The sequence below is a fragment of the Ips typographus genome, unplaced genomic scaffold (assembly GCF_016097725.1).
Source record: "Ips typographus isolate SLU unplaced genomic scaffold, UJ_Ityp_2.0 IpsContig121, whole genome shotgun sequence".
Taxonomy (NCBI): domain Eukaryota; kingdom Metazoa; phylum Arthropoda; class Insecta; order Coleoptera; family Curculionidae; genus Ips; species Ips typographus.
The window spans coordinates 36,490-47,276 of NW_028098541.1; the positions used below are offsets into that span (position 1 = coordinate 36,490).

The following is a 10,787-nucleotide window of genomic DNA, read 5'->3' on the forward strand; positions in this document are numbered from 1 at the left end:
CTCAAATTAACATATGACCAATAAACCCTCTTACTTAGGTTGAAAGAATTATCATTTCTACCTTCTTTTGCCTTAAAATTAATCTAATTAAAGGGTAAATAATTTGTAATAAAATAAAAGCACCCAAGATTCTACAAATGTTATATCAAAGTAGTAAAATTTCTCCAAAAACATAAAACACATCGTCATTACGTACTGCTGCTACTTCTTCTAGCATTACTGGAACTGCGTAAACTATCAGAAAACTCCAGAACTAAAGTATCCCATAGATTCATCTGATTTTGCTCTGCTATGATAGTTTGAATTAATTGTCAGATCCTCCTCCCTCTGTAAGACCGCAATTCGTATGACCTTCTAGACTTGCACTTTTTTATTAGCACAATAATAAGCACTACTAGTAAAATAATGAAAAGTATTACTCCTAGTACTATGGCAGCTATTACTCCGATGCTTGGAAGAGTTTCTGCAAATGAAAACTGTTAAAATACAGAAGTTGGCTGTACAGGAAACTTACGATAAGCATTAACACTGTAGCTTTTCTGATTGCCTTGTCGATCAACTGCTATTAGTTGTAAATCAGGATTGCAGCAGGACTCACCTGCAATTGAATTTCCTGTAATTGAATTTTTAGTACCTACAGTGTATCCGTATGGGACGAATAAGCCTTTGGGATTCTGTTTAGTCGCATTAAGCCTGCAGCAACAAAATCAATATTAACTGAAGTTTAAAAATTTAAAGTAATAAAGTTTGAAAAACTTGAGTCTACATCTCTAGCCACAACCTCTATTGTGCAAATGCCTTTATAACACTGGGAAAAAAGGACTTCTGTGCAGTCACTTTTGTAATGATATTCCAATTCCGGAGCAGTATCATCCATTATTTGTACTCCCACATCTATCAATACTTTCTTTTGTACAGTTTGAAAACCGCTTTTTACAATAAAACTGATTTCGTCTTGATAATTTCCTGAACGGGTTAGTATTGATAATATGACCATAGTGTGTCCCTGTGGCTCTAAATAGCTCCTAAGAACATGATGCATTTATTATTTATAATTACTAACAATTATAAGCTTACTGAAAGCTTGACAGTCTGTGTAAAATGGCTCTAGAATGAGTACATTGGTATGTAATATATTGAGCCGTTGTTCCATGGTTGGTGATTTCGAAATATATTTGGGCCCATGTTTGAGCATCTGTCGCAGTAAATAGTTTAGATCCCAGCCCAACTTCAATTGAAATTAACTGAAGAGGGTAAATGTCGCTTTTTCTAGAAAAGTAACTCAAACGTTGAAAGTAGTGACCTGTAAATGTATTTATAGTTTCGACACTAATTTCGCTTTTAAAATACAGACCTTTAACATCCTTTCCTTTAATTAAAGTATACAAAGGCTCTGCGAGTCGCGATTTACTTAATATCAATGGCATTTTTATTTCCAATATCCGTTGTGTTATCTTATTTTGATATAGTTTAGATGGCCGTTGTTGAATTTATAACTTATATTTTTCAACAATGTCTCGCCATTACTATCTAACAAGCTGACGTCGGTTTATGACTTATATCGCCGGTAACGCCTAATTTCAACATATCCTTGTTTACTGAGTTATTCCCTAGAAAATATATTTATTTATTTCAAAATCTTTGCACTTTCTTTCTTTTTAGTACATACTTTGTCCTTGACCGTGGAGGAAATGTTTGAAACCTATTTTTAAGTTTTTCACTACGCGGATCTATTCAAGTATTCAGCCTAAATTGCGCAACAATGTTTCGTCTGACACATTTAGAGCATTTTGATCTCGCAAGTTAAAGTAGTAAACAAGCATTAACGCAGATTGTGTCTTTATTTTGTATATAACCCAAAGACTAAGCGCAAAGAGCAATAAGGTCGAGAATTTTTTCCGATCAATAGTTTGTGTTTGTGATGATGTGCTTACTGGTCAAGGTTTATATCATTTATTTAATATTGATAGTTCATTAATAGTCGTTGCCCTGGTAATCAAAGTGTTCCCTCAGTGTCTGTGGTTATTTCCATTGTAAGTTTTGTGCTTCCATTCACTTACTTACCTTTTGATCATCAGGAAATCTTACTGTATCTAAGAACTTTTTAGTAAAAGCAAAACAGTACATTATAAGCCTCTTGCTGGTTTTTCAATTTTAATCTCCAAGTTCCCACAATTAATATAGTAGTTGTCGAAAAATTCAGATGTATTTCCATACCTCCATCCATGTCATCAAAAAAATCCTTTAGAGAATTTAATTGGGTTCCTAGTAGTTTCATTGACAAATAAGAGCCCGTAGCCTGTTGTAAAAATTATTAGGGCACAACCAAAGTATTGTTGTATTTAATTTATATTACCACCCGGAGATGTAAGCTCCGCTTTGATGTAAAATGAAGCTTTGATAGTGATGTGAATGGCAGTAACAGCAGAATCTATAGGAAATGTGTACTTAACAAACACATTGATCAGACCGCAGTTAAACATTAATAATTACTATTATTAACGCTACTAATCATTAGTACATACGAATAATATACTTATCAAAATTATGTATTACATAAATATATGTAAATTATCTTGTTTTCATAGCTTGACTGTTTTTATCATAATTTGTTACTTAAAATAATTATCAACCAAAATAAATTTCCAGAAAAAGTACCTAATCAATTTAATAATTAATGCGAACGTAAATTTTGCAGTTGAATGACTTATCGAAATTTACGGGTTTAATAAGGAATGTCAGTAAGGACGGGGATTTTTCTTTTTTTTGTTGAAAGTTTTCCTTTCATGGCGTGTAACTTCCGGGAAATTTTACAGTTGGAAAATTACCGCTTTTAGATCGCTGGTTATTAAAACCGGTTAACTGAGCAATGAAGGAAGAATTAATTATTGTTTTTAAAAACTATGTTAATTTTATGAAAGGTACTTATGAAGAACTGGAGTAAATTAAAGCATTGATTTGAACAAAGCTTACTTAACATAACTCAACCACTCAAGCTTGTTGAGTGGTATTTAGATGCCCCTGGCATTTTCAATTTTTTTTGAGGTTTGTGGCAATTTTAGAAATTTCTTGGAGGGTTTAAAAACTTCTAGAGACTTCTGGCAATTTTTGGGTGGTTTTCAGTAGTATTTAGAAGACTCTGAAAGTTCTAATATGATTTTATAGGCTTTTTATTTGGAAGGGTTACGTTGTTTTGAGTGGCTTACACATTTGCAGTTTGTCAATCTTGCCAAGTTTTTCAGCTGTGACGTCATACTACTTTTGTTTGATTATCGCTATAAATTTAATAATTAAAAAAAACCGCCTTGTATATTGAACAAGAATGACATTGCAGCATGTTTGATGGTATTCTAATAATATCTTATCGCCTAGAATTAAATCCAATACTCATGTTTCGTTAGTTTTTATATTATTATCTCTCTAATGCTTTCATTTTCAGATTAGTCAATGTTACTCTGAATCAAGCCAGGACAATCCTGCTGAAGAACAACAGGATCAAGTAATTCTTTATAAAATATAACTTCGTGTATTTTGACTATCGCTAGATGCTCCTCTATCAACCCGATTACTGGTCAATCACAATCCAGTACTATCACTACCAGTGGCGGCTCCTCAATAAGTGCACATGTGCACGTGCACTCCCAAATTTTGAGTCCAAAAATGCATGTTTTTATTATAAATTTCATAATGATTGAAATAATTTTCTATTAATACGAAGTATTAATCTTGGAAATAAATAAGCTTTGTAGCCGGTTTAGGTTTTAAATCCTTTATTTCTAATTTTAAAGTATTAAAAACTAACTACAACAACATTCGTCCACAACAACCTTCTTAATCCTCCCTTGTCACACGTCAGTTCTGTCAATTCTTCCGAAAAGGCACTGTCAAACGTCAGTCTGTCACTTTAAAGTCCCTGCAACCCGCCTTACACCGGCTTGTACGGTGGGCTGCATACCTGGTCGCTACATCCTCCCCCTTTGGATTCTGCAACGTCCCGGGAAGAATCCAACAACTTAAATGGTGTTCTTCCTAGGTCGTCCCCTTTTGCGGATAGGGACTACGGGCTGTGGATCTGGATCGTCATTCCCGACAAATCTTCGTATTGCCGATACGTGATAGGTTCCCAAAGGCGTATCAGTTTTACCTACTTCAGCTATCTGATAGGTGGTTGGTGATATCTTCTTCAGGATAACGTAAGGTCCGTCCCGACGAGGCGCAAATTTGGCGCTGAAACCCAGGGACGCCTTACTTAAGGCATGAACATCTATTAAAACTTTTTCGCCTGGCTGATAGTTCTCGCCTTCACGACGATGTCGGTCCTGGAGTGCTTTAGAGGCATCTTGGCGACGTTCGCAATTTTCACGAGCACGCGACAGATTGTTTGCAATCACTCGAAGATATGAACCGATTTGATGGTTAAAGTTTTCGTTCTCGATAACCCCACGAAAGTCTCGGTATACTTCGCCCGTGTGCGCAATTCCCGACCGAAGCACAACTGTGCAGCACTAAATCCAGTTGCGTCGTTCCGGGCACTGTTTATCGCGAATCGGATAGATGGTAAATGTTCATTCCACTTACGATGATTCTGCTGCGTTAATATCGCCAGTTGCGTTTTGAGATCACGATTTCGTCTCTCGACCGGATTGGCTTCCGGATGATACAGCGGCACAAGATTTTGTACGAATCCTAGGGTGTATGCGACGTACTGCATTACTTCTGCAACGAATTGGGTGCCATTATCGCTTATGACGCGCCGTGGTGTTCCATAGCGAAGTATAATTTCATCTATAAGCACTCGTGCACAGGCTTCGGCGGTGGCTACCTTTAGTGCAAAAAGTTCAACCCATTTGGTGGTAGGGTCTTCAATGATAAACACCCACTTCTCTCCAGTTTCAGCTTCCGGAAGCGGACCAAACAAGTCCACGGACAACACCTCGAATCGTTGAGCTAGCACAGGAGTCTGCAGAAAGCCAGCTGTTTTTTCTGTTGTCTGGTTTGAACCGTTGGCATTGGATGCACTTCTTAATGTGGTTCGTGACGTCGCGTCTCATAGTCGCCCAATAGTACTTGGATGAAACTCGATGCAATGTCTTGTCAAGGCCATAATGACCGGCAACTGGGGAGTCATGACATTCGAAGAGAATTTCTGAAATATTCTCTTTTGGTACTACAAGTTGAGCGTCCTCCGAGTCAGTATCAGACGAGTAACGATAAAGCACGCCATTCATCATAATGAATCCCCGCTCTGTCCATCGTTTTAGGTCAACTTGATTTTCAGGATTTTCGAAACAGTTAATGATTTTAACAACATCAGGATCATTGAGTTGCTTCTTACGCAGGTCTTCAAGTGGCATTTTAGGCAGGTCGATGGTAACTGAGCAAATACCACAAAATTCAGCTTCCTCGGTGCATGGCGGCCTAGATAATGTATCAGCAACCACATTACATCGTCCTGGTGTATATTCAATATCTAAGTCAAATCCTTGTAGCAATAAGGCCCATCGTGCTAAACGTCCACTTGGAGATTTAAGTGTCATCAACCAACGTAGTGGCTGATGATCTGTGAGTATGCGGATTTTACATCCTTCGATGTATCCTCGAAACTTTTGAACAGCAAACACGACTGCTAGGGCTTCACGCTCCGTTGTAGAGTAATTCCTTTCGGCTTGCGTGAGAAGACGGCTTGCATATTCAACAGGGCGTTCGTTAGGTCCCTCCCCCTGGAGCAGACATGCTCCGATTGCGTATGAACTTGCATCCGTTCGTAGCACATAAGGTTGAGTTGGATCGGCCTGACGCAGTATTGGGGCACTAGTAAGTAGTCGTTTCAAAGTGTCAAACGAGTTTTGTTGAGTCTGTCCCCATCTCCACACAGCGTTCTTCTTAGTCAATTCCGTAAGTGGCTTTGCTGTTCCAGCAAACTCTGGAATAAAGCGTCGAAACCAGGAGGCAGTTTGTATGAAGCTAAGTAAGTGCTTTACATTTCTTGGCGGTGGTAGGTCAGCTATGGCAGTAACTTTATCTGGATCCGCTGCAATGCCTTCACGTGTAAGTCTGTGTCCAAGGTACTTTACATTTGCACATAAAAACGAACACTTCTCGCGATTAGCAGTAAGTTTAAATTGCCTCAGTCTTGCAAACACTTTGTTTAGGTCCTCAATATGCTTCTGAAAAGATGGCGATAATATAATAATATCGTCGAGATAAGCAAGTATTGTAATATCAGGTAATCCTGTTCGAAATTTGTCAATTAACCTCTGAAAGGTCGCTGGTGCTGTCTTAAGCCCGAAAGGCATGCGCTTGAAACGAAAAGTGCCAAATGGAGAGACAAAAGCAGTTTTGTCTCTATCGGAGGGTTTCACTGACACTTGCCAATATCCTGACCGCAGGTCTATAGTAGACATAAACGGAGTAGATCCGGTGGCATGAAGAAGATCGTCCATTCGTGGTATTGGATAACAGTCAGAAATAGTAATGCGATTTAAAGCACGGTAGTCCACGCAAACGCGCAGTTTGCCGTTCTTTTTGGGTACTAAAACCACTGGCGCTGAATATGGAGACTCACACTCTTCGATTACTCCTTCCTGAATCATTTTATCGAGCTCCTCTTTCAGGTATTCCTTCTTCATAGGTGACATGCGATAGGGCGGCGATGACGTTGGTTCAGTCGAAGTTAGATTTATGGAGTGCTCTGCGTACGGAGTCGGTTCTGAAAAAACTTCAAAAACATCATTGTTGAGTAATATTAAATTTTCTAGCTGCAGGCGTTGTTCATCCTCGATTATGTCTCCACTAGCTTCATCATCTCGAAGGTGTAGGTGTTGATTTAAAATATTAATTTCACAATCGTGATTCGACTGAGATGGTGGTGTACAAAATTTGTGAAAATTTCCAGGTTCTTCTGCAAAGGCCCATCTCATTCGAGGTATATCCAAATAATATTTGACATTTGTATGAAGTCACATCCTAGTAATGTTTTTGAGTTTGTATACTCAGGCATTGCAATAAAGAACATTGTCAAAAGTTTGCTCTGCACTTGTACTTGACATTCGAAGCGAACAGCATGTACATTACGAGGTTCCCCATCTGCAAAAGAAACTGTCAAACTTATTTTCGTAGAGGGACAGCTAACTTGTTTTAGATGTTGATACAGCTTTTCACCGGCAATACTGTACTTTGCTCCAGTATCGACAGTAGCAAGGCCTCGCAATCCTGCAATTTCAATCTCAAGAAGGGGTTTTTCATTTGAATATGAACTTGAGCAAATTTCAAGGTTTAAAACATCCACAGAATTGGTCTCAGATGGACCGGGTCTTTGAGTTCTTCGGCACTGTGGACAGTTACTGCGAAGGTAACCAGCAAGTCCACATCCATAGCAAGAAAAACTGGGTTTCGCTGTGGAACTCGAGGTGGAAGTATTGACAACTTCCGTAGGTTTTGAAGACGCATATTTACGACATGCTTCAATAGTGTGACCAAAATTATGGCAAAATGTGCATTTCGGACGTGAAAGTTTAAATTTCTCCTCATCTTTCACTTTGGGCGAAGAGTTACTGAGATTACTGTCAAAGTTTTCTGAGAAGTTAGCTTCAACAGCTCTAGCTTTTGTAATTAACGTTTCAAAAGAATTAATGGAATCACGTGGGACATTTCGTCTAATACGACTATGTAATAGGCCATATATCATGTCAATTTGACTCTTTAAAGGTATAGGCTCATCAGCTGATGGTAATTTGGACAAAAGGGCTCTTGCTTTATTCACAAATATATCTGTAGGCTCCTTACCTTGTTCTTTGGAGAACAGTTCACGGTAAATTTGATATGGAGGCTGGTTTCTTCCAAAAGCATGTTGCAAAGCTTCCATGGCATCTTTCCATGTTGTCACAGTTGTTTTTGCACCTTGCCACCAGGTTGCAGCATCACTGTCTAATAGCATGGATAAACCGAGAAGTGCATTTGCATCAGATACATTTGCACACTGTTTGTACACTGAAATGCCATCGATAAAGGCATCAACACTGTCTGTACGTTTGCCCGAAAAGCGCGATTTGCAGTCCACAAAGTTTCCTTCTGGTATGAGTGCAGGCACCGGTTCCACGTTACGGGGAACGTTTGTCATTACTCCAGCAAGCAGTTGTTGTAACAATTCCTGTGTCATTACGATGTTGGTTGCCATGGTGGATAATTCAACGTTGGGTTGTTGGCTTTTTGCAGATTCACGTCTGAGGTATCGCTGAGTTCGGGAACTGTCTTTTTCCATTAACAGGGCACCAAAACGTTGGTGATTGGCGGCAAACTAAGCCGAAAAGCAGACGCAGAGAATCAACAAGATTGCTCCGAAAAGTCTGAGAAAAACACTAATACACGAAAAAGGATTTACCGGCACCACGTTGGGCAGCTACTTTGTAGCCGGTTTACGTTTTAAATCCTTTATTTCTAATTTTAAAGTATTAAAAACTAACTACAACATTCGTCCACAACAACCTTCTTAATCCTCCCTTGTCACACGTCAGTTCTGTCAATTCTTCCGAAAAGGCACTGTCAAACGTCAGTCTGTCACTTTAAAGTCCCTGCAACCCGCCTTACACCGGCTTGTACGGTGGGCTGCATACCTGGTCGCTACAGCTTTTATTAATAAATAAACGAAATCTGGACGAATTACGGATCATCGCCGCCACCGTGCACCGTGTGCCGTGGTAAAATCAAGTGCACAGCTCATGGGTATAGTAAATCTGATTGGCCGAACTTCCGCCGTCCGCCCCCTCTGTACCCCGCGACTGTCTAGAGTCAGTCGATGTTTTAAGCTGGCCCGTGTGCACAATTAGATCGTGCACTCGGGATTTTTCTTATCAGTCACGTGTTATTTTTCTTCGCGACTTTTTAAAATGCCTCCAGTATTTCCTAACGTTAGTGTGCAATATTTGAAAACAATTACATATTTTAAAATTGTAGGAATTTTGGGCGTGGTCTCAAAAAATTTTTCGTCTGCGGCGCTAATTGGCCCTCTTTTTGTGCACTACCTTTCAAATTTACTACGAGCCGCCACTGCTCACTACGGTGAATACAATTCGTATGGACAACCACGCTATTCAACTAGTTGAGTATCAAACGCTTCGCAGATTAATCCTTCAGGAGATTTAAGAATATTGGCTTTACCTGCCCACAGCACAATTCAAGACATTTATTTATGTCCATTTCAAGCTAATTTAAGAGAATCTACTTGGCCAGGGTACAACTGTTGATGTTTTATGATTATACATAAATATTAGGTCTTTGATTAGGGTTTCGAAGGTGGTAACACAACCCCAATCAAGGAACTGCTTTTGTGAAGGTAAATTAGTTCAGATTTAGTAGAAATCGAATGTACAGTGACATCTACTGTTAAGAAATGGCGCTGAAATAAATACTTATAATCTATACTGTATGGTGTTGTGATTTCCTATCTCAAAGCATTAGATGTCATCAGCTGAAGCTATCTACACTCAATAGATGGTGCCAACGACTGGTTTTCTGTCCGTCCAGACGTCATTTTACAACGCCATCTGTCACCCAGTACCCCAACATAAGATGGTGCTCTCTTTTCAGCTACCATATGGAGATGAAGATTGAAGATTGCTTATTGCTTTGACCAATTGATCTTGACCATAGTTTTGACTATCGGTTTTGGTTTTTTGGACTTTTGCGCATTTTGTAGTTGGTGTTAGCAGTTAGCGCCCTTTTTTCGAAATAACGCAAACTACAACTTATTGACAGATCGATAAACAGTTAATTTTAAAGAATATTATTATTGTAGGCTCCGCCCAGCTGCCTGCCAATGTGTCCAGCTACCAACTTTCCAGCGGTTCACTTACTATATAGTTAAGTATACATACAATAATAGAAGTTATTAAAAAAATATGAATGATCCTAAGAAATTTGTGAAAAATACTCTTTTTAGTCCTTCAGTGACAGGGATTACCTACGAGGACTTCACACAACATGCTATTTTGCTCCCTGCTATGGAAAAACCACCACCAAACCTGTAGTAAATATTGTTCCTGTAAATAATTTGAGTACTAAAATTAAACTTTTTTCAATTTAAATTAATTTTGCTATTTAGCTAGTTTTGTTTATTACTGTACTATGAGTAATAACAAGTTCCTGTGTGCCTTTTATGATTGCTCACTCAACTTGTCAAAGTTTTAATTTGAAAAGAAGAATCTTGAAACTTAGTATAACAATTCCTTGACTTAACAGGTGTTAAATCATTATTTCCATCAAAAGTAAAAGATTTGCAATTTATGGGTTCTTTGAGTTGCATAATCATCTCTTTCAGTATACCCTCAATCAATGCCATAGGAGATCATCATGCCATTATCATGCTAGAGCAATATTTGTTAGAGAAATTAAGGTCATTGTAAAGAAGTGAATAAATACTCTATATTAGAGATATTGATATTATAATCAAATAACAAAATTATATTATTTATTTTCCAAGTAAGATTCATTAGTCCTTACACATAATTTTATTCAATGACAGAAATTTCTGTAAAATACAACAAATGCAGCTACAAATAAATGTGGAAATGTAATTATCAGGGTAACATGGATAACAAAAAAGCATAATTATTACTGTTTATTCTAATAATCTAGTATATTAGTTATTTGTACTAATGAGTAGTCAATGCAAGTCTCTTAGACCAACATCTCATCTTTGTTGAAGGGATAATTGGTTATATTTTTGTCATTTCAAAAATGACCTGTGGTATATAATAAAAATATCCCACATCTAAGTAGCAGGCATGGTT

The 10,787-nt window shown here is 38.1% G+C and overlaps 1 protein-coding gene across 1 annotated transcript; it reads right to left on the bottom strand.

Annotated features, from left to right (window-relative positions):
* Positions 1–225: 225 nt before the first annotated feature.
* Positions 226–1,427, bottom strand: LOC145739403 (uncharacterized). The gene is made up of 5 exons (XM_081994834.1): positions 1,355–1,427; positions 1,078–1,303; positions 757–1,025; positions 515–634; positions 226–463 (listed from the first exon to the last, which is right to left on the bottom strand). Exons 1-5 carry the CDS (start codon positions 1,425–1,427, stop codon positions 312–314), a joined length of 840 nt encoding a protein of 279 aa, XP_081850960.1. The 3' UTR covers positions 226–311.
* Between the last annotated feature and the right edge of the window lie 9,360 nt (positions 1,428–10,787).

Bases quoted from the DNA above. Each gene is read 5' to 3' on its own strand.
- LOC145739403 (XM_081994834.1), bottom strand. From the start codon at position 1,427: ATGCCATTGATATTAAGTAAATCGCGACTCGCAGAGCCTTTGTATACT. The intron at 1,026-1,077 runs GTAAGCTTATAA...TCATGTTCTTAG, and splicing joins CACAGACTGTCAAGCTTTCA to GAGCTATTTAGAGCCACAGG. The intron at 464-514 runs GTAAGTTTCCTG...TTTCATTTGCAG, and splicing joins CTACAGTGTTAATGCTTATC to AAACTCTTCCAAGCATCGGA.